Genomic DNA, 26,582 nt, shown 5'->3' with positions numbered 1-26,582 from the left:
ACTACAACGCTGCTGGGTTTTTCACACTCAACAGTTTTCCGTGTGTATCAAGAATGGTCCTCCACCTAAAGGATATCCAGCCAACTTGACATAACTGTCGGAAGCATTGGAGTCAACATGGGCCAGCATCCCTGTGGAACACTTTTGACACCTTGTAGATTCTATTCCCTGATGAATTGAGGTTGTTCTGAGGGCAAAAAGGGGGGCGCAATTCAATATTAGGAAGGTGTTCCTAATGTTTGTTATACTCCATGTATACAGTTGAAGTTGGAAATTTACATACACCTTAGCTAAATACATTTAAACTCAGTTTTTCACAATTCCTGACATTTAATCAGAGTAAAAATTCCCTGTCTTAGGTCAGTTAGGATAACCACTTTATTTTAAGAATGTGAAATGTCAGAATAATAGTGAGTGATTTATTTCAGCTTTTATTTCTTTCATCACATTCCCAGTGGGTCAGAAGTTTACATACTAATTGAGTGTATTTTGTAGCATTGCCTTTGAATTATTTAACTTGGGTCAAACGTTTCAGGTAGCCTTCCACAAGCTTCCCATAATAAGTTGGGTGAATTTTGGCCCATTCCTCCTGAGAGAGCTGGTGTAACTGAGTCAGGTTTGTAGGCCCCCTTGCTCGCACACGCTTTTTCATTTCTGCCCACAATTTTTCTATAGGATTGAGGTCAGGGCTTTGTGATGGCCACTCCAATATCTTGATTTTGTTGTCCTCCAGCCATTTTGCCACAACTTTGGAAGTGTGCTTTGGGTCATTGTCCATTTGGAAGACATATTTGTGACCAAGCTTTAACTTCCTGACTGATGTCTTGAGATGTTGCTTCAATATATCCACATCATTTTCCTTCCTCATGATGCCATCTATTTTGTGAAGTGCACCAATCCCTCCTGCAGCAAAGCACCCCCACAACATGATGCTGCCACCCCGTGCTTCATGGTTGGGATGGTGTTCTTCGGCTTGCAAGCCTCCCCCTTCTTCCTCCAAACATAACGATGGTCATTATGGCCAAACCGTTCTATTTTTGTTTCATCAGACCAGACGACGTTTCTCCAAAAAGTACGATCTTGTCCCCATGTGCTATTGCAGACCGTAGTCTGGCTTTTTTATGGTGGTTTTGGAGCAGTGGCTTCGACCTTGCTGAGCAGACTTTCAGGTTATCGATATTGGACTCGTTTTACTGTAGATATAGATACTTTTGTACCTGTTTCCTCCAGCATCTTCACAAGGTCCTTTGCTGTTGTACTGGGATTGATTTGCACTTTTCGCACCAAAGTACGTTCCTGAGCGGAATGACGGCTGCGTGGTCCCATGGTTTTTATATTTGCGTACTATTGTTTGTACAGATGAACGTGGTATCTTCAGGTGTTTGGAAATTGCTCCCAAGGATGAACCAGACTTGTGGAGGTCTACAATTTGTCTTGGCTGATTTCTTTTGATTTTCCCATGATGTCAAGCAAAGAGGCACTGAGTTTGAAGGTAGGCCTTGAAATACATCCACAGGTACACCTCCAATTGACTCAAATGATGTCAATTAGCCTATCAGAAGCTTCTAAAGCCATGACATCATTTTCTGGAATTTTCCAAGCTGTTTAAAGGCACACTCAATTTAGTGTATGTAAACTTCTGACCCACTGGAGTGAAAAAATCTGTCTGTAAACAATTGTTGGAAAAATGACTTGTGTCATGCACAAAGTAATGTCCTAACCAACTTGCCAAAACTATAGTTTGTTAACAAGAAATTTGTGGAGTGGTTGAAAAACGAGTTTTAATGACTCCAACCTAAGTGTATGTAAACTTCCGGCTTCAAATGTATGTATCTCTATGGGCCCATATGGTCCTCCAGTCTGTTTTGTCTCTCTGTGGTTTCAGTAGCCTGCCGTTTGGCCTGTCACCCGGCCGCCGCTCCGTGCCGAGCCACAGAGACACTCAGACAGCCAGGGGAAGACGGGGGAGGAAGCTGCAACAGACAGCCAGCCGTCTGAGATAACCATTAGCATTGTTTCAACCTGTCTCTCGCAGCATGATTTGACATCTACTCTGCAGTTGTGTCGCGCCAAGACGTTGTCTTTTCAACATGTGCGAGACTTGGCAATTCCCCCAGCAACCGAGTTTAAAGTTTCTTTACCAGGCTAAACAATTCCGTTTTTTACAACTCCAAAGTGACGGCTTCGTTGGCTTTGCGGTCAGAAATGCATGGACAAAATGTGTGCTTTTTTAGGGCATTTAGTAGCCTCAGTGCTCAGGGTTGAAATGTGCACAAAGTATAGGAGCTCCTCGTCTTAATAGCCTATGCTATTATGTGCTAGCGTTACACCCTCAGGCTCCACGATCAGGACATAGAATTTTGAATTAGACCACAATAACATATTTTATTTTTTTTTAAAAATTTTATGACTTTTTGTCACGTTCTAGACATTTCTTCACGACTTGCAAGGCAGATGAATGTACATAGAACAGCGATATAAGGCCCTTCATATAAAAGCACAGTTTTTGTCAAAATGATAGGCCATATATTCACCGGAGTGTTATTGTGTATGAAGCCTGAACATCTGGTGTAGATATGGGTCTCTGGAAGTGAGAGTTGATTGTCTCTCCTTCTCTCTCCCTCTCTCTTTCCCTTTCTTCCCTCCTCTATTTCTACCTCTGCTTTTCTGTGAAGTACAGCTTCTTTCACTTCATTTACCTTTCTTTACCTCTATTTATTTATCCATCTATTTATTTTCTCTCTCCCCACAGCTAACCTGAACCCAATGTCCCACACCCAGCACTGTGTGACAAGCATGGGCGCCCCGTCCTACAGCTGCAGCGGTCTGGGAGAGGAGGGGGAGTGGGACATCGAGGGCTCTGGAGAGGGCACTCCAGACAGGAGGCAGCAGGCCCACCGGGGGAAGGGCCTCAGCTTCCTGCTCAAACAGGAGGACATGGAGATCCAGGATGCATACATCCGCCTCTACAGCCGCCTTGACATCGCTGTCCGGGAGATGAGGCAATACGTCACCCAGATAGATGTGTAAGTACACATATGTGAAAATCCTCGCTTAGTACCTATGTCAGGGATCTCAAACTGGTTTCCTGCGAGCCAGATACGGCCCACGAACCGATATTATGCGGCCCGATATACTGTATGTATGAGTATCATTGCTAAATACCTGGGTTGACGTGTACTATAACTACTATAGTTGAATTTCATTGTTCAACTTTACCCAAGGTACCCCAATAGTGTGAGTACCCAAATAATACACATGTAGGCACCCACAATGACTTGAGTGGATTTAGAATCGCCAAATTACATATTACCGTCGTTTATTTTTAGTTGCTGTAGTCTATTCGTTAACATTTTCCTCTGAAGATCTGTTATTATTCTGCATGAATATGGAAAGCTGGAAGGCCAAGATATTATGAAACCATTGTCCCCAGGCAGCCTTCCTGAGACCCACGCCAAACCCCATGTGTCTGACTGCCCTTTTTGCTTGTTTAATGTGGATACTTTGAAAACAGGGGAATTCGTCAATCCAAAACTGTTTATGGATTGGGCTAACAGGAACAGGCCGAGAAGCCACTACCCCATTGAAAGGAGGGAAAACCTTCTCTACTGTGTGTGTGCATATGTGTGTAAAAGATATGTGTGCGCATATAAACGCAATATATGTGAGTCCACATTATAAGAATATCTCTACTCTTAGTATTCATGTGTTTTCTCCTCCTCTGTGACGGTCGATAACTGCAGCCTGCTGTCGTCCATCACGGAGCCCACCCAGCCGCAGGACAGCGAGCCCCCAGCCTACGAGGCCAGCCAGCCCCCCTCCGTGGCCCCTGAGGAGGGGGACCAGGAAAAAGCAGAGCACGGGGGCATCAAGAGGGTCTGCTTCAAGGTGACTGAGGAGGACCAGGAGGACTCGGGCCACGACACCATGAGCTACAGGGACTCCTACAGGTAAGATGAGATGAGAGTTGAGATAAGATTCACTTTATTGTCCCTGAAGGGAAATTTGTCTTGGACATTTTAAGTTGGTGCTTCTTTCCAATCAAATGCATTTCAATCAATCAAATGTACATTATAGAGCACTTTTGTTTTTTACATCGGCAGTTGTCACAAAGTGCTTTACGGATACCCAGCCTAAAACCCCTAAGGGCAAGCAATGCAGAAGCACACAATACAAATCACCATAATACTAAAAGTAGTGCAATGGGTTAAAAGGTGGAGGTGGAGGAGGTGATGGAGATTACCCCTAACCATGTTTAGATATGTCTTCATCCACTGTAATGGTTGAGGTTAGTATTGGGGGTAGGATTATCTGATTCTATTTATGTGGTGGGCAATTACCTTGTGGGTGAAAGACAAAGGCGAGGTGTCACTTATCCAATGTGAACTCACAACAGGGTCCGTCATTCCAATGCTACTCTGTTTCCCTTAGGCACTGATCTTGGATCAGCTCCCGAGTGGCACTGCGTCTCAGTGCTAGAGGCGTCACTACAGACCCTGGTTCGATTCCAGGCTGTATCACAACCGGCCGTGATTGGGCGGCGCACAATTGGCCCAGCGGCGTCCGGCTTTTGCCGCAGTAGGCCGTCATTGTAAATAAGAATTTGTTCTTAACTGACTTGCCTAGTTAAATAAATAAATCGTTTGAAATACTCTGTTGGCGCAAATGAGAATGTGCTCTCAGTTTCACCATGGTAAAATAAACATAGAAAACTGAATGTATAGTAAAAAAAGAAAAAATGGGTGTTTCCCAATTCCGTGAGCCAGCTTCATGTGAAACCAACAACAAAGATCTCCCTCTATTTTTATTTCTATTTCCCACTGTGATGGCATCGGGTTCCTTCCGACTCTCCCAATAGGTTCCAGATGTGGGGAGTCGAGTCACACATCAACAAAAAAAATCAGGAATAAGGAATCGGGGAGCTCAACATGAAATGTATTCCGTGATCTTGGTGATGTCACTGTGCTACCTCCTCGCTAGCTTGAGTTCATTCAGATGGTTGTTGGCAGCGGTGGTAGTGTCATTCAGGCACCGGTCCACGGCCTCCGCCCACGGCCTCCGCCCACTACCACCCACTAAGAGCAGTGGTCGGCTCCTGGCGAGAGTGCAGTGTGTAATAGAGGCTAAATGAGTAGCTTGCGCTTCTCTCTCTCTCTCTCTGTCCAGTCTGTCATTACAACAAGAACAGCATAGCACCTCCTTCTAGCCAACAGCCACCCAGAGTACAGGGTCTAGTGAGCTCCCTCAGGTTGCATCTGCAGTGACACCCTATTCCCTGTACAGTCCACTACTTTTGGCCAGACCCTCATGGGTTCTGGCCAGAATAAGTGCACTACACTGAGTGTGCAAAACATTAGGAACTCTTTCCATGACATAGACTAACCAGGTGAAAGCTATGGTCCCTTATTGATGTCACTTGTTAACTCAGTATAGATGAAGGGGAGGAGACAGGTTAAAGACGGCTTTTTAAGCCTTTAGACAATTGAGACATGGATTGTGTATGTGTGCCATTCAGGGTGAATGTGCAAGACAAAAGATTGAAGTGCCTTTTAACAGGTTACAGTAGTAGGTGCCAGGCACACCGGTTTGAGTGTGTCAAGAACTGCAACAGTGCTGGGTTTTTCATGCTCAACAGTTTCCTGTTTGTATCAAGAATGGTCCACCGCCCAAAGGACATCCAGCCAACTTGACACAATTGTGGGAAGCATTGGAGTCAACATGGAACGCTTTCAACACCTTGTTAGAGTCCATGCCCCGACGAATTGAGGCTGTTCTGAGGGCAAAAGGGCTGCAACTCAATGTTAGGACGGTGTTCCTAATGTTTTGTACACCGTGTATATGAGTCTTTCCAAAAGTAGTGCACTACATAGGGAATAGAGTGCTAACCTCGTCCCCAGGCTATCGCACAGAAGAGGCTGGGAACAAGATTTGCAATTTAGCTTGTTAGTAGAAATATATGGAGAGGGTGCTATAGGTTTGATACTGGATGGGATGAGTTGTCCGGCCGTCCAATGTGCTCTAGGACTGTGCGAGAAGCACTTTATAAATGCATGACGTTCATGATGATTGGAGAGAAAGACACAACGATAGGTGGGGAGAGATGAAGAGAGGCAGACAAACACAAAGGAAGGAAGGATAGGGCAAAGTGAAGGTCAACAGCAAAAGACTTGGGGAGAGTCTTGGAGAGGAAAATAGAGGGAGAGGACACCACAGTGAAAAGACGGTGAGTGAAAGGAGGAGGAGAGGAATGAGCAGATGGATGGGTGGACGCAGACAGAGAAAGAGGTAATTGTACACTCACCACCAGTCTGGTTTGTTTGTCTCTCAGACAGTCAGTCTCGTCACATCTGGTGAGGGTGGGCCGCTCCAAACCTGCCACGAGATGCGACTAAATTTAGAACCCTCTCCCAGGAGAACTTGTGTGAGTGTGCCTGAGTGTGACCGTGTGCGTGGAGGAGAGAATCAAAGCCAAAGCCGTGGGTGTATTACGTAAAGGTTGGCACTTCAGTCCCAGTTTGTCGGGGATGATCCAGCATCCCATTTAGAGACACAATAAGACGCGTACAATGTCAGAGACAAGACTCTGACTCACTAAGAACTCCCTAAGCCAGGGATGGGCAACTTTGATGGGGATGGGAGCCCAAAATGCTGAACTCATCATGAGGGGCTGCAGTTACCTGCGGGTCTGCGTACCCACATGTGCGTACCGAGACTGGGAATCTAGTCAGGGTCGAGGGAAAGATGAACGGAGCAAAGTACAGTGAGATCCTTGATGAAAACCTGCTCCAGAGCACTTAGGACCTCAGACTGGGGCGAAGGTTCACCTTCCAACAGGACAAGCACACAGCCAAGACAACACAGTGTTTTCAGGACAAGTCTCTGAATGTCCATGACGCTTGTAGCGTCATACCCAATAAGACTCGAGGCTGCAATCGCTGCCAAAGGTGCTTCAACAAAGTACTGCGTAAAGGGTCTGAATTCTTATGTAAATGTGATATTCCAGTTTATTTATTTTTGCAATGATTTTGGAAAAACCTGTTTTTGCTTTGTTGTTATGGGATATTGTGTATAGATTGAAAAAATAACATTCATCCATTTTAGAATAAGGCTGTAACGTAACAAAATGTGGAAAAAGTCAGGGGGTCTGAATATTTTCCCAATGTACTTTTGTATATGTAGTGTATCTTAGTGAGACTAACAATCAATGGGGGCCCCCCGGACGGTAATTCGACCATGATTACTATTTTTAGATAACTGTCCACCAATCCCAAAAAATAATTAGCGGACAGAAAAATATTAGTATTTATTATTTTTTGTTTGTTTGTGGAAATTGATCCGAGGGCCTTCAAAAGGGGGGTGGCCCGCGGGTTGCCCCTCCCTACATTATGCTGGAGTTGCATCCAGTTCACATTGTGGCCCTGTTTTGTTGCCGAGCTGGATGATTATAGGAATGCAAAACAAATCGATTATTTTAACGGGAAGCACGATGACAATGCTACTTCTGTCTCCTTAAGTTCGTATGATTCCGCATTTATATCGTAACGCCAAGACGTACACAGAAAACATTCACAAGAGTAGCTGTGTAATCTGCAATTTGCACACAGTAAATCTTCTCTGCGCTCACACTAATCATCTTTTTAAGACCTTACGTTGAAAATATCCAGCAAAGCCATAAAAAGCCATCCAAAGGCGTTTTAAGGCAAGATGAGACGCATATCTAGCTATTAAAATGCATTGAAAATGTAGGGGTAATAGGAAGAGAATAAATCTTCAGCATTTAAAGGCGTAGTTCAGTGAATGTACATATGTTTTTCCTTACCACAAGGACAAGGAGTGACAGCAATCCACTCTTTGGTTTTGTTAAACTAGCCACTGACAACAAATGGAAACAAATTTCTAAATGTATATGTTTTTCGAACTAACCCTTTAAGGCAAAACTATATGTTTAAATCTTTTGGGATGGTGGAGGCATCTCCTTTAATGTTTAACTATCATTTTTACTTCAACTTACCTGGTGTTTTATTAATCAAATTCTTGTTTGGCACATCGGTGTAGCCACACGTTACAACAGTTCGGTGGAATGCATTTTAGTCACGCCAATGAAGTAAGATGATGTTGTTGTTTGTGAGAAGCATTTGATTACTGCTCTCTCTGACTATATATTTCATACAGTCAGTCGGATTATTTGACTGGATAATTACAAGACAGACTCCACATTTGACTTGGTATTTTTTCTGTAGGGAATGAACTCTGGTTTGTTATTCAACTTTCTCTCTCTGTGTCTCTCTCTCTGTGTGTGTGTGTGTTGCAGTGAATGTAACAGTAACAGGGATTCCGTCCTGTCATACACAAGTGTGCGTAGCAACAGCTCTTACCTGGGGAGTGACGAGATGGGTTCAGGTAAGAAACAGTTCATGAAGACTAGACGAAGATGTTCATACCCCTCGAGCATTAAAGATGCCACATTGGTTTGCCTTATGTGGGAAAATGTTCAGAATCTCCTTGTAAATGGTGTCCAGTTGATTATTTTATTTATTTTTCTTTCGGTCTTTTTCTTTCTTTCCTTCCTTCTATCTTTCGTTCTTTCCTTCCTTCTTTCGTTCTTTCCTCCTTTCCTTCTTTCTTTCTCAGGTGATGAGCTGCCCTGTGACATGAGGATTCCCTCAGACAAGCAGGACAAGCTGCATGGCTGTCTGGAGCACCTTTTCAACCAGGTGCACAGTCTTTCCCACTATCCTCTGTGCGATCGGCTTCAATGGCTTTGCCAACCCACATCTCACTCTGTTTTTGTATGCCATGCTTTTAATGGTTAACATGGTGTTGTGTGTAATGTAAACACTGCTTGGCACTAATACCATACACATACATGCGCACACACACTTATACAGATGTTCTCTCTCTCTCTCACACACGTACTCGCGCTCGCTTTCTCTCTCTCTCTCTCTCTCTCTCGCACACACACACAGCTTTTCCATTAGCCCTCAGAAACATTTGGCACAGATCATGTTTATCGTAATCAGTAGTAGTAATCATCTGCAGCACTTTGTTTTGCAATCTCTCTCCTCGCTTTGTCATCTTCCTCGCATCTCCTCTTACACATCTCATGCCCTTTGACCTCTCCCATACTCCCTGAGGGACACGACCATTTTGGCCACCGTCAATTACCTGGGCCCCAGTTCCCTGTTGTTGTTGAGGGACTGAGGCCAGCCTCTGTCTGACTGGTTGTGACTGTCGTCTGCAGGTGGATTCCATCAATAGCTTGCTCAAAGGGCCCGTCATGACCAAGGCCTGCGAGGAAACCAAGCACTTTCACCCCGACCACACTCAGCCAGGTACCCGCTACATTTAGTGTGTGCGAGTGTGTAAGGTATGCCTGAGTGCGTGTTTGTTTAGAGAGAGAGAGAGACTTGTCTGGGTATCACTGAGGGGTGTGTGTGTGTGTGTGTGTATGTAATGGTGTTACACTGAAGAATTGTCCTCGAATTTTATATTGCTAATTCATTGACTAAATCATTGACGCGTCATGTTTTCTGAACAGAGTTCCGTCACACTGAGGACTGGACGGTACGCTGTCGCTACATCATTCACAAAAACATCCAGGAGGACCCTTGGAACCTGCCCAGCTCCATCAAGACACTGGTGGAGAGCCTACAGAGATTTGTGGATGGTCAGTAGAAAATGCACACGCACCATAAGCACACATGTAACACAGGCATCGCACACATGTAACACAGGCATCGCACACATGTAACACAGGCATCGCACACACAAACGCATAGCTACAGCAGAAACACATGCGTATCACTTAGGTAATAAAATCCTCATTTTTCTGTAGATGGGAAGAACCAGCTGCTTCTGGCCCTGCTCAAATGTACAGGTAAGCCTTATGTCAGCCTTATCTGTGTGTGTATGTGTGTGTGTGTGTTCCCTTTGAAGTGTGCTGTGCCATATGGCAGTTTTTAATGGTCCCGTCCTCATGAATGAGTCAGTGTGATAGAGCAGATTGTAAACCCCCCTGGCTATGTTTGATTAGAGTTTACAGACCACTCTGAGGTCAGTCGGGTTGATGGTAAGAACGGTTGTCAAAAGCCTGTCAACCACCCGTCTCGCGCTCTCTCTTTCCCCTCTTTGTTTTACCCTTCCCACCTCTCTCACTCTAGAATGTTATTTTTTAATTACTCCCTTCCTCTTACCTCTCTTCCACCGACCTATCTCTCACCTCTTTCCACTATTCTCCTCTGTGCTCCTCCCTCTAGTCACTAGGAAAATACCCTGTATAGTGTTTGTACGTTGCTGATTTTGTAAATGTCTTGTAAGAAGTTAGTAAAGCAAATTTCTCTGAAAATAAGATGCTTATCTTATTTTCCCCTTCCCCCCGAGTGGCGCAGCGGTCTAAGGCACTGCATCTCAGTGCTAGAGGCGTCACTACAGAACCTGGTTAGATTCCAGGCTGTATCACAACCGGCCGTGATTGGGAATCCCATAGGGCGGCGCACAATTGGCCCAGCGTCGTCCGGGTTAGGGTTTGGCCGGGGTAGGCCGTCATTGTAAATAAGAATTTGTTCATAACTGACTTGCCTAGTTAAGTAAAGGTTAAAAAACCAAATCCTCCTCCCCACCCCAGACACGGCTCTGCAGCTGCGGCGGGACGTGATCTTCTGCCAGAGCGCGGCGGGTGCCGTGTGCACGCTGGCCGAGCAGCTCCTGGCGGCACTGCGTGCACGCTTCAACAACGCCGGCGAGTACGAGGAGGACAGCAAGGAGACGAGCCGCAAGTGGCTGGAACAGGCGGCCGCCATTGGCGTGCTGCTCAACTTCCAGGCCTCACTGGCACCCCACGTGGTAAGAGACGGCTACCGTAAAGCAGGGCTCCTCAACCCTGTTCCTGGAGAGCTACCGTCTTGTAGGTTTTCGCTTCTACCCTGATCTAGCGCACCTGGTTCTAATGGCTAGCTTGTTGATAAGCTGAAACTGGGGTTGGAGTGATAACCTACAGGAGGGTAGCACTACAGGAACAGGGCTGTCGAGCCCTGCTGCTTAAACAAACACTTTAAACCTTTACTGATGCGATTTATTTGCCTTTGGACAATCGGCAGACTTGGGTCATAATAGTTGAGTTGTGCTTGATTACGTTTAACCAATAATATGGAACCGTTTCATTTCTATTTGAACTTTTGTATTACTCCATTGAGGTCAAAATAGCAATTTTTTCATAGATGTTTTATCTCCAGGAATAAAAAATAAAAAAAGGCACATTAAAAACAAAATTCAAAACACCAATAGAGCAATGTCCCATAGGCATACGAGCACCAATGTAGAGATGTCTAGCCATCTAGCAATCATCAATAGAATAGTATAAGGGTTTAACTATAATGACTCTGTACTGTGTTGATCCAGAAAGAAGGGTGCCATTGACTGAGTCCTCTTTCCACACTCCGCTGTCTCCATTGGCTGCTAAGTCCCCGGCTCATATTCACTAAGAGTCTCAGAGTGCTGATCTAGGATCAGGTCCCCGCTGTCCATACAATCGTCTTTATTATAATCTAAAAGGAAAAACTGATTCTATATCAACACTCCTAATCTGAGACGCTTTGTGAATACGGCCCCTGGCCTGTTAGCTGAGCTTTTTGGTTTCTCTCTACTGTGTAGAAGGAGGAGAGGACGATGCTGGAGGATACCAAGGCGGCCCTGTTGGACCTGGACAAAGTCACTGTGTTCTTCCGCCAGCTGGAGGATGAATGCCTGGTCGCAAGTAAGTAGACCCTTTCCCATAGCAACCACATATTTTCTTAGCAACGGTGGCCAGTCGACGGAGTTGTAAAGTGGTGTTTACGTGTGGCGGTTGGACACACACCTTGGATGTCAACCACAACAAAGGGCTTTGTTACCGTAGACCCAGACTTTTTTTCCCCGTCATACAATTGCAGCTTAGTTTCAATGAAACACCTCGGTCGAACCCAGCTTCGCTGAAAGACTTGTACTTTCCAGTCTGTTCCTTTTCAAGGACCGCAATATGGTGAGCCGAGATTGCTGCTTTAAGCAAGCACATCAGTTGCATTTCACATTTTGGGGGAGAAAGCCGCGGATTAACTAGGGATGTACTATTCTAGGTTACTGCTCAGCAGTAAGCATAACGGTATACACACACACACACACCCCTTCCTCCCTCCTTTAAAAACCTTTTTACACTGAAATCGCTTTTTGGAAAACATTCCCACTTCAGCAGAATGGCGCGGCCTAGCTAACTACTGTAGCGCGGTGCAGCGGCCGTTGCTTAGGCAGTCAGTTTGTGGTTGCGAGCTCGTCTGACGGTATTGATTTGATAAAAGCCCGTTCAGCAAGCCCCCCCCCCCTGTACTATAGGTTAATCAGAGCCATGTGTAAAGCATTACAGAGAGGAAGGTTTAATCTAAACCATCACACTCAATCCAAAAGGATTATGGGTAGATGGTCTTCAGGAGGCAATGCGCTGACCTCACAGGGGGGTTGTGTTTTTCTTAGGGTTTCCCCCATAGCTTTGGATGGTGTTGGCGGGCCACTGAAGCAAGAATCCATACCGATGCTGCCTATGTCTGATTAACTACAAACCCATCAAATGAAATATGTAATGGGTCGGTGGATGTTGCCGAGTATAGAACGCAGAGTACGAATGTTGTATTCGTGTAACAGGATTTAAATGCAACATTCTGATCGCTGTTATCTGTAAGTAAATCGTCGTGCAACGTCAATCAGCGGTCCAGTGTGTACTAGTCACCTCATGCCTAAGTGAAGGGAAAAGCAACCAGGGCCCATATTTATCAACCGTCTAAGAGTAGGTGTGCTGATCTAGGACCAGCTCCTCCCTGTCCATAATAATCGGCTTCTGTTATGATCTAAAGGGCCAAACTGATCAGCGCTCTGCCTTTTTAGACGGTTAATAAATACAGGCACAGAACTCTATGAACTCATTTAACATTAAGCCAAACTAAGCTGTGTTGTGTTCCCCAGACACGCCGGTGTGTTACCACGTGGAGGGCAGCCGGCAGGCCCTAAAGGTCACCCTGTATCTGGACAGCTGCCACTTCAGTGAGCTCCCCACGCGCTTGCAGAACGGGGGCAGCCTCAAACTGCACACCGTGCTCTTCACCAGGGGTGAGTAGGAACAGAACAGCCCTCTAGTCTACCTCCACGCAAAGCTGGCTGAACTCAATTGAGTCGACTCGAGTCAAATCATCACCGAATCAAAGTTAGCTGAGTTCATTTGAGTGCAGTTGGATTGTCATCAAATCCTAATTGAATCACAGGTCGCTGAATTGAATTGAGTCAAGTCAATTGGCATTGGATGGAATTTGATGAAATGCACTAAGCAAATGTTAAGGAAATATGTTGCAGGTTCACAAATACACAGATCTTCACAATGCAGAGGCATTTACCCTATCAATTTGCTATCATCTTGACTATGCACAGAGTGTTGCAGATACAGTAGAAATTAGATGTATAGAACAATTTCTTCATATATTCACCTGTAACGTTCCGGAGAAGTCCTGCCAACCTCTCGGTCTACACAATGATCATGTCTGCATCCCAAATGTGCACATAAGTAATCTACCGTATAGGGAATAGGGGGCTGTTTGGGATTTAGCCCCATATATCTATAATAATTTACAGTACATTAACAGAGGGCATTGAATCAGTATCTCTTAATCCCGTTCTCCTAACTGATTAGGTGCTAAACGCCAGCGTGAAAGTGGCTATAGAGTTTCACCAACAAAATACTAATTCTAGAGGATTTGCTCTATATTTACCATTTACGTTGTCGTAACTACCATTTGAATAACGGACTGTGTAAGTAGAACCGGGAAATGTATTCTGTGCTTATCTAGCCACTCCCCCTCTATTCTTTCACTGCGACGCTCTTTCGACCTGCACCGGGTCAGTATATGTGGCTGGAATTATGCTTGATTCCCTGTGCTAGGGAACCATTCATTTTCCATACACGTGCCAATTGGGACAATAACCCTGTAGGGAAGGCTCACGTTGCTAAGTGGCTGCCTCAAAGAAGAAGCCTGTGATGAAATGTGATACTGTACTGCAGTCAGAGAACTAGGAATAAACGGTCTGTTAGCCCCACCTACAGGCCGCTTCTATGGAATACAGTTGTTGAATTAAATACAGATTCACTTGTCAGAGACAGACTTTAGTAGAGCTGTCACTTTCAGGTGTGAAGTATTATCGATGTGTAGGTCACAATGTGGTTACTTGTCCCACATACACGCAAACCTGCTGAGCGCGGGTCATAGAATGTGAGCGCGGGTCATAGAATGTGAGTGCGGGTCATAGAATGTGAGCGCGGGTCATAGAATCTACGTTTATGTGTGGGTGGGTGTACTGTGTTGTTAATGTGTTACCTCTGTCCCATGGTCAGCCCTGGAGAGGCCAGAGGGAGTGTCCCAACAGGACTGTGTGTCCATGGAGGAGTTCCAGCAGCGCACCAACGCCGTCTCACTCGAGAAGGTTAAAGCCTACTACCGAAAACTCAGGTAGAAATCTTCACACTTTGTATACAGTCATATTCATTGTACTACCCACTTACATAGTCAAACCCAGGTTGTCACCTACACACCTGACATATGGTAATATGTATTGTACTACCCACCACTGTATTGTACTACCCACCACTGTATTGTACTACCCACCACTGTATTGTACTACCTACAAAGTTTATTCCTATGCTGATTAGTTTGGCTACTGTATTAGCTGTAGAAATTGACTTTTGTCTGACGTTTTTACATAGTAAATAGACTATCAACAGGTCAATTAATTGGTCAATAGCGTTCATATTGAATGATAACTCATTGTGTTCTAACAGGGCTTTTTACCTGGAGAAGTCAAATCTACCCACTGACTCTAACACCACGGCTATGAAGATAGACCAGGTAAACAGAAATCAAAATGGCTCTCTGTTTACAAACAAGCTCAGGGGCAGTACTTACATTTGTTATTTTTTTTAAATTACCACTTTTTCTCCCCAATTTCGCGGTATCCAATTGGTAGGTACAGTTTTGTCTCATCGCTGCAACTCCCATATGGACTCGGGAGAGGCGAAGGTTGAGAGCTGTGCGTCCTCCGAAACACAACCCAACCAAGCCGCACTGCTTCTTGACACAATGCCCACTTAACCCAGCCACACCAATGTGTCGGAGGAAACACCGTACACACCTGGCGACCGTGTCAGCGTGCACTGCGCCCGGCCCGCCACAGGAGTGGTGATGGGACAAGGACATCCCTGCCGGCCAAACGCTCTCCTAACCCGGACGACGCTGGGCCAATTGTGTGCCGCCCCATGGGTCTCCCGGTCGCGGCTGGCTGCAAAAGAGCCTGGATTCGAACCCAGAATCTCTAGTGGCACAGCTAGCACTGCGATGCAGTGCCTTAGACCACTGCGCCACTCGGGAGGCCCAGGGGCAGTACTTTGAAAGGAAAGTTGGAGTACACCTTTAAGATTTTAACCCCTAAACCCCTGTCCCCCCCAGCTCCTACGACCCCTCAACACCCTGGACGACCTATGTCGCCTGATGCACTCGTACCTGAACGTGCGTCCCAACGCAGCGGGCCACCTGTCGGGCGTCAGCGTGCTCTGTGTGTCCTCGGAGCTGTGTAACCGCCTGGGCGCCTGCCACATCACCATGTGTGCCACCGGCATGCAAAGGTCAGTCGTTTGAACTTGAAAGTGACGCATAAGGGCTGACAGTTTACGTGTCAACTTGAGCAAACACTCATGAACATATCTATGCATTGCTGTGTCAGATGTATTGCTTAAACATGCATTATGCAACGTATGCCTTACCCACTTCAAAACGGTGTATTTTCAACCCCTTCTCCTATTAGCCTCCACACAGCAGCCTTTACATAACACTGTACTCCCATGACACATAGTTAAAACACCGTTGACCTCCTAACCTCTGACCTTTTGTGTTGAGTAGGTGCACCCTGAGCGTGACCCTGGAGCAGGCCATGATCCTGGCGCGGAACCACAGCCTCATGCCCCGCTGCATCATGCAGACCATGGACATCATGAGGAAACAGGTGCCCTAAACACAACCTTCAGCGCTTTACATCCTTAGCAACAGATCTCGGACCTGGGTCGTATTCGTTAGGGCACACCGTAACAAAACATTTTGCAATGGAAACCGAATGTTTCTTATAGGACAAATTCAGGTAGTCCCTCCCTGTTTCAGTCCGTTTTCTTCCGTTTGGTGCATAATAATTACAACCCAGATCTCTCTCTATCCCCTTGTTAATCTTTAATGGAAACTGAACATGAAAGGAGGCAACTTCCACCTACTGTATACCATAGCCTTACCAAGCAGTACCGAAGTGGCAAACAAGACTTCACTTTTAACCTTGGTTAATTCTAAAACATTCACTACATACGATGCAGTGGAACGGGTCCATTTAGTTTACACGTAGTCGTTTTTCACCAATAAGTGTGGGTCGCTCTTAACCTAAAGGCATTAAGTAGGAATACAACTTTAGGTACGCTGTCTGAGCAGATAGATGATTTGGGTACAGTAGCTAGAACTACGTGGGCACTTGTCCTCAGTCTAAATATGTAAACATTGTCTCACCCTCTCTTCTCTGATAGGGCACCAGGGTAGAGATCTCGGCTAAAAACCTGAAAGTGATGGACCAGATGCCACCCGCAGCCCCAAGGTACAGACAATAGTTACAAAGTAGTTTGAAAGTACTAAACTGGTTCCAGATCTGTTTGTGCTGTAGGGTTCGACAGCACAAACAGGTCTGAAAGCAGGCTACGCTAAGTCCAGATCTTAATTTCTTATTTTTCCTCCTTTCCCACAGGCTCTTCAAGTTGTGTCTACCACCCCAAGACGGAGATCTATAAAAGAAAGGGGTGCTGTGTTTTTATTCCTAGTAGAGCAATTTATTTTGTATTAGCAATATACTGACGCCTCGGTGACTAGAGATCATGGATGAATGGGTAAGGTAGAATGGGGGAGGAGGGTGAACAGGGAGCTTTCTGCTCTGCTCTCCCATCCAGGAGTCATAGACATAAGGCCAAACCCTTGTGTGGTACCCCCCCCAACCATGTCCCCGAATCGAACATTCCAGCACAGAAACATCAAGAGTGGATCCCACAGGGTCTGTGGTGTCCTGTATAGCACCCCCCTCCCCCCCAAATGAACCCCTCCTCTGTGACATGATACTGCTGTCACTGACCTGGCAACCCGTCACTGACCTGGTAACCCATTGTTGGGAACCTAGAGAGGAGTGTGGGGATGGTGACAGACAAGACAAGACATGACCTAACAAAGACATGACCTAACAAAAATATGTCCGCCACCACGACAATGCTCACACCGGGCTATTATTAACTGGATTAACGCAAAAAACGCTTGTAGCAGACCTTCTTCTTTATCCACTTTGCCTTGGACTGCAACACCAGTGTGTGGTATCTCCGTCAGACAGCGTGTCTGGTATTGTAGCTAGGAACAGGAGGCACTGCATCAAGGAGGAGAGAAGGGTGAAATGATAGGGATGGATGGAAAGATGGATGGTATGGGCTGCCCTTTGCCTTAGCCCCCTTTGCATGCGGCGAATGTGCAATTACTGTAGGCTAGTGTGAGTACTGTATTACTGCACTATGAAGCATAGTGATTTATTGTATTACTCAATAATATCAGGTATTCAAGAATTGAAAGCATTCCAGCCTACGCATCATACAGTATTTAATGGAGCAATGGCATGCCATGTTTTTTTTAAAGAACTCCTCATCTATTTTTTTAAGTTTTGATTTTGTCTTTGTCATTTCCTCGGGAGTTTGATCTGTTGACAAGTGTTAAAATGCAGGGAGTTTTGTTAAAAATGAATAGGAAGGAGAGTTTTAATCTGAGTCGGGGAAACAAGCTAACTTTATCTAATCTCAGAGTTTTTTTTGTGTTTTCCAATCTGCATCCCGAGTCAACAGGTTGGAATTTTTTAAGCCTTTTAAAGTATTAATATATATTCAGTAATATTAATAGTGGGAGATTGCCTCCTGTTGACCCAGCCAACTCACAAGACCTCTTTGCGATTTGATTTTAATGTTTCGATATTTAAATGAGCACAAGGACTCATCCAATTACTCTGAAGTGTTAGCACAAAGTACTGTAAACCGTCCCGAGGATGACGACAACAAAGGGATCAGTGTAACTCTTGATAAACAGTAGCATTATTGTATTGAAGATGTTATATTTCTTGTACATACTTACTGTAACCAATGTCTGTGTCAGAGAAAATAGAATATGGTCTATATCTATGCCATTGGCAGCAGAGTTAATGCTATAATTTAAATGTGATTATTTTTATGGACATAATATAGTATGTAAAACGTTTGACCTTTTTGGGGTATTCATATTGTACATTTGGACAGGGCCTGAATTTTGGTGTCGCGTATATATCCACACTGACGACGTTGTTGACAGTTAAAATGGCTCCACTTTCGTTTTAGCTTGGTTTGTATCTGTGTCGAGATGCTGCACTCTGACTAGTTGCTCAGCCCTTGTTATTTATTTAGAAGCTCTTGTCAGGTCCCAGTTGAGGAGGGTCATGTTCATTAGGCACCAAATGTGTAAAAAATGTGGCACCCAATGTTGAAAAAAAAACTAAGTAAAACAGGAAGGGACTACCTGGACTTGTCCAATTCGAAACGCTTACTTTTGTTTTCTGTTGCAAAACATTTATTTTTTTATGTTTTCTGAACACACCCAGGTTTAAATTCTCTTTACAGCCTCTGGTGTTGGCATAGCTGTCATTAAGTGATCAATTATTAAATTGTTCCACTCTTACCAGTTCACCTATTGATAGAAATGTAACATTTACTTGTTTAAATTTCTCATCGCTGTACATACTTTATTTGCAATTTTATGTTGCCTGAAAATAATTGTACAAATACATTTTTGAATATTTCTTTCTAAAAGTACCATTGTAAATTGAACTTTAACAAGCTAGTAAAATAAAATGCTATTCACAAAACATTGTTGAATTCTAAGAAGTATTGCGGTACCCACACAGTTTCTTAATTCCAGGGAAATACATTGATACTATATATGACTGTAAAAATAAGTGTTACCCCAAAATGTGACCCACCTTTCTGTTAAGCTGACTTTTTTTCTTAGGGGACCCTCCCAAGAACACCTTCAGGCTCCATAATCATGGAGTCCACCACTTATTGCATTTAAACCAGTTGTGTGAGTGAAGGTCCATCATTGGCTTACAGGCCAGGTGTAGGTGGTGGTTTAGTAGTGGGTGCACCATGGTGGTTGTGGTTGATTGTGTTCTAATTCCCACTCTGTGGTCTCGCCCTGGTGTTTATGATGATGATGATGGAAATATAGACACGTACACACAGAGAGACACCGTCACATCTTCACTCTTGCATATGTGTAAGATTCTGTTTTGGATCAATCCTCTTGAATGATGTGAAATGGAAACACGGATGCCATGTTGGGTTGCTTTGTACAGTCGTGGCCAAAAGTTTTGAGAATGACACAAATATTAATTTTCACAAAGTCTGCTGCCGCAGTGTCTTTAGATGTTTTTGTCAGATGTTACTATGGAATACTGAAGTATAACTACAAGAATTTCATAAGTGTCAAAGGCTTTTATTGACAACTACATGAAGTTGATGCAAAAAGCCAATATTTGCAGTGTTGACCCGTCTTTTTCAAGACCTCTGCAATCCGCCCTGGCATGCTGTCAGTTAACTTCTGGGCCACATCCTGACTGATGGCAGCACATTCTTGCATAATCAATGCATGGAGTTTGTCAGAATTTGTGGGGTTTTGTTTGTCCACCCGCCTCTTGAGGATTGACCACAAGTTCTCAATGGGATTAAGATCTGGGGAGTTTCCTGGCCATGGACCCAAAATATCGATGTTTGTTCCCCGAGCCATTTGGTTATCACTTTTGCCTTATGGCAAGGTGCTCCATCATGCTGGAAAATACATTGTTCGTCACCAAACTGGTCCTGGATGGTTGGGAGAAGTTGGTACCATTCTTTATTCATGGCTGTGTTCTTAGACAAAATTGTGAGTGAGCCCACTCCCTTGGCTGAGAAGCAACCCCACACATGAATGGTCTCAGGATGCTTTACTGTTGGCATGACACAGGACTGATGGTAGCGCTCACCTTGTCTTCTCCGGACAAGCTTTTTTCCGGATGCCCCAAACAATCGGAAAGGGGATTCGTCAGAGAAAATGACTTTACCCCAGTCCTCAGCAGTCCAATCCCTGTACCTTTTGCAGAATATCAGTCTGTCCATGATGTTTTTCCTGGAGAGAAGTGGCTTCTTTGCTGCCCTTCTTGACACCAGGCCATCCTCCAAAAGTCTTCGCCTCACTGTGCGTGCAGATGCACTCACACCTGCCTGCTGCCATTCCTGAGCAAGCTCTGTACTGGTGGTGCCCCGATCCCACAGCTGAATCAACTTTAGGATACGGTCCTGGCGCTTGCTGGACTTTCTTGGGTGCCCTGAAGCCTTCTTCACAACAATTGAACCGCTCTCCTTGAAGTTCTTGATGATCCGATAAATGGTTGATTTAGGTGCAATCTTACTGGCAGCAATATCCTTGCCTGTGAAGCCCTTTTTGTGCAAAGCAATGATGACGCGCTTGTTTCCTTGCAGGTAACCATGGATGACAGAGGAAGAACAATGATTCCAAGCACCACCCTCCTTTTGAAGCTTCGAGTCTGTTATTCGTACTCAATCAGCATGACAGAGTGATCTCCAGCCTTGTCCTCGTCAACACTCACACCTGTGTTAACGAGAGAATCACTGACATGATGTCAGCTGGTCCTTTTGTGGCAGGGCTGAAATGCAGTGGAAATGTTTTTTGGGGATTCAGTTCATTTGCATGGCAAAGCGGGACTTTGCAATTCATCTGATTGCTCTTCATAACATTCTGGAGTATATGTAAATTGCCATCATACAAACTGAGGCAGCAGACTTTGTGAAAATTAATATTTGTGTCATTCTCAACTTTTGGCCACGACTGTACATTGATTTTACACAGCCATTTTCTATCTGAGGGAAGTCTAATTGCTCTCTGTCCAACTGCCCCTATCACCACTTCTACCATCAGGCCTGTCTCTAGAAGGCTTCCAGTCTTCCATACAGGGGACCTCCTAGACTTAACTTAATAAGATACTCAGGGAAGGGAGCCTTATTGCTGTAGCATGTATCCGTTACGCCCAATCCCAACTGTGAACATGACAGGGAAGCAACATACAGGATGATTAGGTTTGTTTCCATTATCTTGACTAAGGAAGACTTTGCATTACCTGTGTGCAAGATATAATGAAAGTCTGAGGCTATGCTCTCCCCTGTCATAACTTGAAGGGAGTGTTGACTGAGGAGCAATACTTGAATGATGGCAAAGAGGGATATTGGAATGAATCATTTTAGAATTTCTTAACAATCCATTGAGGCCTCTGTACTTGCGTACAGGAATCTTGTTTACAACTTAGACTTTAAATTAGCAAGTTCTAAGGTCATCCTAAACCATCCATTTGCCAGTTTTTCCACTCAAAATGGCTTTATTACAGACAGAAATACTCCTCAGTTACATCAGCTGTCCGGGTTGCTGGTCTCAGATGATCCCGCAGGTGAAGAATGCCAGATGTGGAGGTCCTGGGCTGGCATGGTTGCACATGGTCTGCGATTGTGAGGCAGGTTAGACGTAATGCCAAATTCTCTAAAACAACGTTGGAGGCAGCTTATGGTAGAGAAATAAACATTCAATTCTCTAGCAACAGCTCTGGTGGACATTCCTGCACTCAGCATGCCAATTGCCTACGCCCTCAAAACTTGAGACATCTGTGGCATTGTGTTGTGTGACTAAACTGCACATTTTAGAGTGGCCTTTTATTGTGTGGCATATCAATAAGCTGATCAGTCAAATGTATTTATAAAGCCCTTTTTACGTCAGCCGAAGTCACAAAGTGCTATACAGAAACCCAGCCTAAAACCCCAAACTGCAAGCAATGTAGATGTAGAAGCACGGTGGCTAGAAAAAACTCCCTAGAAAGGGAGGAACCTAAGAAGACATCTCAAGAGGAACCAGGCTCTGAGGGGTGGCCAGTCCTGATTTAAACAGCATGATCATTACACAGGTACACCTTGTGCTGGGGAAAATAAAAGACCACTCTAAAATGTGCAGTTTTGTCACACAACACAATGCCACAGATGTCTCAAGGTGCACCTGTGTAATGACCATGCTGTTTAACAATCTTTTTGATATGCCACATCTGTCAGGTGGATGGATTATCTTGGCAAAGGAGAAATGCTCACTAACAGGGATGTAAACAAATCTCTGCACAAAATTTGAGAGCAATAAGCTTTTTGTGTGTATGGAAAATTGAGGATGTTTTATTTCAGCTGATGAAACATGGGGCCAACACTTTACATGTTGCGTTTATATTTTTGTTCAGTATATATATTTTTTAATAATTTAGCTTAGGCCTACGTGTATAGATTGTTAAATATTTAAAGCGCATTTCCCCCTACCCCGGCTTGTCAGATGGCCGGAAGGAGCTGAGAGCAGTATAGGCTACACATTGCAGATTCGCAATCGCATGGACATTGCAATTGCTATTCCAGAGGGACACCGACTGTACTTACGAGCACACACAACACTCACCAGTGATGCTACCCCGCAACGAGATTGAAAACTCCCGGTTTGAGTCACCTCGACTTTAGAAATGGTGCAGAAAAATGTTAACGGTGGGGTTTACCCAACTCAAGCCGGAGAGAAGAAGCACAAAGTCGGCTTTGTCGGATTGGACCCCGGGGCTCCCGAATCTAGCAGGGACGGGGCGCAGCTGATTGCGGGCTCGGAAAGCACAAAGCGGACCAGTATCCTATGCAGACGGAGGTCCAGTGCCATAAGAGGTGGGAGGACGCCGAAGAAAAACCCCAGCTATCGGAAACTACAGAATTTTCTATATAATGCACTTGAAAGACCGCGGGGATGGGCGTTTATTTACCACGCTTATGTGTAAGTATACCAAGCCACTCGGATATGGAACTCAGCATAGAGGCTAGACAAGCATAATTAATATGATGTGGCCCCGAATGTAGTGCCATAGGTTGGGGTAAGACATATCATGCGTAGCTATTTGGGGTGTGAAGTTGGACTTGTAGCCATTGTTCTTCAGTGATGCGTTTTCTGCAGATAAAAAAAAACGGGTTGAGCAGGAGTAGACTAGTGTGAATCACCACCACCACAGCCCTTATCTGCATAGGGAAACAATATTTAGGCTAACCCACCCCCTGCATAACGTCCATGCAATCATTCACATGCATAGCAGGCCTATTTGCCAACTTTGTGCCAAACCTTTAGTAACCCCCCCCCCCCTAATTGGCGCTCCTTTTATCTTTCAGCACCTTTGCCTGATGGACAGCTCCCGTGCGGCGTCGATACTTTAACTAATTGACGTTGCAGTCATTCATAGTCCGGCGGGCCAAAACATACACACACGCTTTTCGATACTAAGCGACACTGTATCAGGAAATATGCATGACAACCGTATCAACCAAAAAAGTATATTGCCAAATGTATTAGACGAACGCGCAAGCAAGTCATTGTCTCTGAGTCATTCAAATTGATCAGTGTAGTTATGAGGGCGTCCAGCACCCTGGGACTTCACTGCCGAGGCTCTAGCTAAAATCCGATACATTGTACAGGCCCAATGAGCGATTGTGATGGCATGAAGTTGCTCTGCACCTTAACTGCTTAATTTGTTTGTAGACCTATTTTATGAAGAGCCAGCTTTGTTGTGAAGTAGGCCTACGTGCTGAAATTGGAACAAAGCTAGGAAATCTGTGTACAAATCTCAGAAATTGAATACCCCAAAATTTGCCTCGAGTCAAAATACACTTACAGTAGCCTAACTGAGTCTTGCCTGTTGGGGTTGTCGTCAACCGTTAATAATGGGATACTGTAACAGCTACTCAAAGCTCAGCCCTCATTTGACCCTGGGTAGCTTTTGGGGGTCATCATTGAAACTAGCTGCTAGTGGGTAGTAGACTCGTAGAGGATCATCTAACCTAGACAATGCCTTACTTCCATGTAGTAAGCTGTCATCTTATATGATAAGGATGTAGCCTATAGGCATGTGATATATTACCAATGCTTCCAATCAAATTCTCTTCTAGACAGGATCTATGCTGCTGGCACATCGTGCTTGTGTCAAAGGCAACCCACACACGCCACGATAGGCTGTTGAATTCTAATCACATGACTGCTGTGGAAGCCCGAAAGCCCATAGTGAAAATGCAGTGGACCTCCTAGCAAGATGGTATCAAGGCACCTGTGAATGTATACACGGTATCCACCCTCTCAAAATGGGAGCTAGTAAAGCAACTACAGCTCTGCTTCTATCCCATTTGTGGGCTCGCCGTGATGCATCATTTATACCATCCACCTCATTTAATCTATTTAATCCTGTTTTACGTTCAGGCCAGCTGATTTATAAAACTGGCATGTGCTGACTTCAGTCGAATCTTGCCCTCCTGCAAGGTTTTTCGATCACATCTCGAAATGCAGAGATGGCACTTTGTCTTGTTTTCCATCTTCTTCTTCCAGGAGCTGAAGCAAAACTTTGCTCATATTTGTGTTGGCAAGCCAGCTGCATGCTGGTCTTGATGTTCAATCCAGAAATGTTAGGCTCGGTCTATGGTCTTATTTGGATTGTATGTGTGAAGGATCAATACCTGGAAGTGGTATTCTCTCTCTCTCTCACTCCCTCTTTCTCTCTTGTGCGCTCTCTCTGAGGACATCTTACCTCCACTTCTATCCTGTCAGTGTTCCAACACCAGTCAAAGCGAAAACAAGAGAGGGCTTGTCCATTTAAACAACAAATTCCACACTGTGCCCCATTTCTCAACCAGGAGAGTGTCAGTCAAGGGATAGTCCATGGGCACTGCATGTCAAGAACTGTATATGTACAGTTGAAGTCAGATGTTTACATGCACCTTAGCCAAATACATTTAAACTCAGTTTTTCACAATTCCTGACATTTAATACTAGTACAAATTCCCTGTCTTAGGTCAGTTAGGATCACCACTTTATTTTAAGAATTTGAAATGTCAGAATAATAGTAGAGAATTTATTTCAGCTTTTATTTTTTTCATCACATTCCCAGTGGGTCAGAAGTTTACAAACACTCAATTAGTATTTGGTAGCATTGCCTTTAAATTATTTAACTTGGGTCAAACGTTTCAAGTAGCCTTCCACAAGCTTCCCACAATAAGTTTGGTGAATTTTGGCCCATTCCTCCTGAGAGAGCTGGTGTAACTGAGTCAGGTTTGTAGGCCTCCTTGCTCGCACACGCTTTTTCAGTTCTACCCACAAATGTTCTATGGGATTGAGGTCAGGGCTTTGTGATGGCCACTCCAATACCTTGACTTTGTTGTCCTTAAGCCATTTTGACACAACTTTGGAAGTATGCTTGGGGTCATTGTCCATTTGGAAGACCCATTTGCGACCAAGCTTTAACTTCCTGACTGATGTCTTGATGTTGCTTCAATATAACCACATAATTTTCCTGCCTCATGATGCCATCTATTTTGTGAAGTGCACCAGTCCCTCCTGCAGCAAAGCACCCGCACAACATGATGCTGCCACCCCCGTGCTTCACGGTTGGTATGGTGTTCTTCGGCTTGCAAGCCTCCCCCTTCTTCCTCCAAACCGAACGATGGTCATTATGGCCAAACAGTTCTATTTTTGTTTCGTCAGATCAGAGGACCTTTCTCCAAAAAGTACTATCTTTGTCCCCATGTGCAGTTGCAAACCGTAGTCTGGCTTTTTTATGGCGGTTTTGGAGCAGTGGCTTCTTCCTTGCTGAGCGGCCTTTCAGGTTATGTCGATATAGGACTCGTTTTACTGTTGATATAGGTATTTTGTACCTGTTTCCTCCAGCATCTTCACAAGGTCCTGTGATGTTGTTCTGGGATTGATTTGCACTGTTCGCACCAAAGTACGTTCATCTCTAGGAGACAGAACGCGTCTCCTTCCTGAGCGGAATGATGGCTGCGTGGTCCCATGGTTTTTATATTTGCGTACTATTGTTTGTACAGATGAACATGGTACCTTCAGGTGTTTGGAAATTGCTCCCAAGGATGAACCAGACTTGTGGAGGTCTACAATTGTTTTTCTGAGGTCTTGGCTGATTTCTTTTGATTTTCCCATGATGTCAAGCAAAGAGGCAATGAGTTTGAAGGTAGGCCTTGAAATACATCCACATGTACACCTCCAATTGACTCAAATGATGTCAATTTGCATATCAGAAGCTTCTAAAGCCATGACATCATTTTCTGGAATTTTCCAAGCTTTTTAAAGGCACATTCAACTTAGTGTATGTAAACTTCTGACCCACAGGAATTGTGATACAGTGAATTATAAGTGAAATAGTCTGTCTCTTAACAATTGTTGGAAAAGTTACTTGTGTCATGCACAAAGTAGATGTCCTAACCGACTTGCCAAAACTATAGTTTGTTAACAAGACATTTGTGGAGTGGTTGAGAAACGAGTTTTAATGACTCC

The 26,582-nt window shown here is 44.6% G+C and overlaps 2 protein-coding genes across 9 annotated transcripts in view; both read left to right on the top strand.

The window, feature by feature from the left end:
* LOC115166077 (phosphatidylinositol 3,4,5-trisphosphate-dependent Rac exchanger 1 protein) overlaps positions 1-19,011 on the top strand; it is a 106,687-nt gene extending 87,676 nt beyond the window's left edge. For 2 of the 3 annotated variants that reach the window (XM_029719736.1, XM_029719737.1), the window contains exons 25-40: positions 2,753-3,026; positions 3,744-3,950; positions 8,312-8,400; positions 8,632-8,714; positions 9,242-9,332; positions 9,539-9,667; positions 9,836-9,877; positions 10,625-10,842; positions 11,650-11,752; positions 12,988-13,131; positions 14,405-14,519; positions 14,849-14,915; positions 15,513-15,688; positions 15,963-16,065; positions 16,625-16,692; positions 16,840-19,011. In XM_029719736.1, coding sequence (XP_029575596.1) covers positions 2,753-3,026; positions 3,744-3,950; positions 8,312-8,400; positions 8,632-8,714; positions 9,242-9,332; positions 9,539-9,667; positions 9,836-9,877; positions 10,625-10,842; positions 11,650-11,752; positions 12,988-13,131; positions 14,405-14,519; positions 14,849-14,915; positions 15,513-15,688; positions 15,963-16,065; positions 16,625-16,692; positions 16,840-16,882 — 1,952 coding nt within the window. In that variant the 3' untranslated portion in view covers positions 16,883-19,011. The other variant, XM_029719738.1, reaches the window with a different exon arrangement.
* A 3,572-nt stretch (positions 19,012-22,583) lies between these two features.
* Positions 22,584-26,582, top strand: part of LOC115166075 (potassium voltage-gated channel subfamily KQT member 2) — a 41,583-nt gene continuing 37,584 nt past the window's right edge. For all 6 annotated transcript variants that reach the window (XM_029719729.1, XM_029719728.1, XM_029719727.1 and 3 more), the window contains exon 1: positions 22,584-23,033. In XM_029719729.1, the coding sequence (XP_029575589.1) occupies positions 22,738-23,033 (296 nt within the window). In that variant the 5' untranslated portion in view covers positions 22,584-22,737. The remainder of the gene's footprint in view (positions 23,034-26,582) is intronic.

This window comes from Salmo trutta, chromosome 28, assembly GCF_901001165.1.
Source record: "Salmo trutta chromosome 28, fSalTru1.1, whole genome shotgun sequence".
Taxonomy (NCBI): Eukaryota; Metazoa; Chordata; class Actinopteri; order Salmoniformes; family Salmonidae; genus Salmo; species Salmo trutta.
The sequence above is the reverse complement of the archived record's forward strand: the minus strand, read 5'-3'. Positions and strand labels throughout refer to the sequence as shown.